This window comes from Chaetura pelagica, unplaced genomic scaffold (genome assembly GCF_000747805.2).
Source record: "Chaetura pelagica isolate M959 unplaced genomic scaffold, ChaPel_1.0 scaffold11, whole genome shotgun sequence".
NCBI lineage: Eukaryota > Metazoa > Chordata > Aves > Apodiformes > Apodidae > Chaetura > Chaetura pelagica.
This window is the reverse complement of record NW_009952694.1, coordinates 5,268,223-5,268,725: the sequence shown is the minus strand read 5'-3', so window position 1 is coordinate 5,268,725 and position 503 is coordinate 5,268,223. Positions and strand designations below refer to the sequence as shown.

Here is a 503-nt window from a genome sequence, read left to right as displayed (position 1 = left end):
GCCGCCAGCGCACCGCCCGGGCCCCCGCGCTCGCTCGCTGCTGCCCGGGGGTCTCTCCCGGGGGCCCCCGCCGCCGCCCCCTCGCACATGAAGATGTACGTGCAAAGGGCTCTGGTGCTGCTCTCCCTGCTGAGCTTCGCCACCGTGAGCCTCTCGCTGTCGTCCTGCACCACCTTGGACCTGGACCACATCAAGAAGAAGAGGGTGGAAGCCATCCGGGGGCAGATCCTGAGCAAGCTGCGGCTCCCCAGCCCCCCGGAGACCGTGGGGCCGGCCCACGTACCCTACCAGATCCTGGCCCTCTATAACAGCACCCGGGAGCTGCTGGAGGAGATGGAGGAGGAGAAGGAGGAGAGCTGCTCTCAGGACAACACCGAGTCCGAATACTATGCCAAAGAGATCCATAAATTTGACATGATCCAGGGTCTCCCCGAGCACAGTAAGTGCTGGGCTCCCCCAACCCGTGCCCGCCGGGGTGCCGCGCCGGCGGGGCAGGCTGCCCG

At 67.4% G+C, this 503-nt stretch overlaps 1 protein-coding gene across 1 annotated transcript in view; it reads left to right on the top strand.

Moving 5' to 3' along the window:
• Window positions 1-6: 6 nt before the first annotated feature.
• The window catches only part of TGFB3 (transforming growth factor, beta 3), a 14,371-nt gene continuing 13,874 nt past the window's right edge, over window positions 7-503 (top strand). Inside the window, exon 1 of the mRNA XM_009993888.1 lies at window positions 7-439. Coding sequence (XP_009992190.1) covers window positions 88-439 — 352 coding nt within the window. The 5' untranslated portion in view covers window positions 7-87. The remainder of the gene's footprint in view (window positions 440-503) is intronic.